Consider the following 1,724-nt stretch of genomic DNA (forward strand, 5'->3'; position numbering starts at 1 on the left):
GGAAAGCGCTCATGCAGTTTAAGGTGCTCCCAGTTGCTCTTTTTTAATTCCAGACATGTTCGCATTTTTTTCGCATCGATATTAACATATCCAGCCACGACACATTCCTATAAACTCAAAAACAACTATACCCTCTAATCCGTGAACATGTTAACATGATTTAGAACTGTCGAGGACCTGCATTCGCAATGTTCCCGCCTAGGATTTGAATCCATTAAGGAAGTGTTTCTGGATGCCCTCGAATTTTGAGTCTGAGCCAAGAAATCCTTGGAGGCTGCTGCGAGGCCGAACTGACTGAGGCTCGGCAAACTCGCATGACACAAGCAGTGGCTTGCAACATGGGGTCGACTCCATGCGCGAATGATTGAGTTCACTCAGGGACAACTTGTTAATTTTTCAACCCAACTTCGTCCTTGACCATGGATACTTCTGGATTTTGTACATTCCCAACAGTCAATCAAACCACAAACCAAAATAGCATGGCTTAGAATGAATCTGAACATGTCATTCGAAAGAAAATATTCTCAGTTCGTCAAGAAACTTGGCTAGATGGTAGTGGTAAGTTGAGCAATCCCTTTGTTCTCATATTCGGGAACAGCTTAAACAATTGTCGAAGACAAACATGAATGCAGCTCTCTTTCATCGCTTGGACAAAACACCCGAACGAATAGCTGTGTACAGTATTTCAGCCAGGCATGGCTGGCGAAAAAATCACCAACTTTGTCTGACAAAACATTCAGCCTTATTGAAAACCAGACTTCCTTTTCTCCACCTTAAAGTCGCCACAGGGCCTCTGTTCTCGCATCCTCGGATCGTGTTCCAAGACAAAAGGGATTTAAACATGGCGCACCAAGCTTACACTTTAGCATGTAATCCATTGCCTTGTCAGTGATTTACCTCCTTGTTTCCACTATTTCCACTGATATACACCCGTATCGACATCTTGCGGTGAGATTGGGGCTAAGGTTGGATGAGCCTCCAAAGGCTGGATCACTCAACACCGCTTCAAAAGGCCGTCCTAATGAATCACTTTCAACACCTGAAGCCACGAAACCTGGGAGAAGATGGTTCTCCCCGGATCCCTGAGACTAGAACCAGTGAATTGTTCCACGCTTTTCCCTCTCTCGATTTGTCGTGCTGATTTGTTGGCGATTTTTTGTCTGGCGGAAAGAAGCCTCTAGCACGACTCTCGAGCTCTACTTGAAACACTTTAGAGGTGGTACGGATCCAAGTTTGACTACATGTACGGGATGTGTGTACAGTAGAACGTAGGAGAGTCAACACGGCTCCTATCCGAGGAGTATGGAGGATTTCAGAGGAGTCTGAACAGGCCACAACAACAGTACTCTCATGCACACGCAATCACACTCGGTGCCAGTAATCCGTACTCCCCAACTAACAACGCTCCAAGCTTGTCGTTGAACGAGCAGGAAGAGTAGTAACGTAGTGAGTGTGAGAGAGAGTGAGAAAGATATCGGGGTGAGTGCGTGAGTGTGTGTGTGTGTGTGAGTATTTTGTAGCCTCTTCTGCTCTCTCCAGGCACCTATTCGGTATTTGTATTCCAACCACAATTACACCTGTAAATCGATACCAACCCCCGTCAGCGATCGACTGAACCCTTGGCCAAATTAAGTCCACAAATCCCGCGAAATCTAGATTGGATATGACTTTTTAAAGTCCGGACAAGGAAACCATCATCAACTTGTGCGAGAAGCATTCATGAG

General features: G+C 45.6%; 1 protein-coding gene across 1 annotated transcript in view; it reads right to left on the minus strand.

The window, feature by feature from the left end:
• LOC131880691 (SH3 domain-binding glutamic acid-rich protein homolog) overlaps nt 1-1,342 on the minus strand; it is a 14,641-nt gene extending 13,299 nt beyond the window's left edge. The window contains exon 1 of the mRNA XM_059227374.1: nt 898-1,342. Coding sequence (XP_059083357.1) covers nt 898-942 — 45 coding nt within the window. The 5' untranslated portion in view covers nt 943-1,342. The remainder of the gene's footprint in view (nt 1-897) is intronic.
• Between the last annotated feature and the right edge of the window lie 382 nt (nt 1,343-1,724).

The sequence above is a fragment of the Tigriopus californicus genome, chromosome 5 (assembly GCF_007210705.1).
Source record: "Tigriopus californicus strain San Diego chromosome 5, Tcal_SD_v2.1, whole genome shotgun sequence".
In the NCBI taxonomy this organism is placed as follows: Eukaryota; Metazoa; Arthropoda; class Copepoda; order Harpacticoida; family Harpacticidae; genus Tigriopus; species Tigriopus californicus.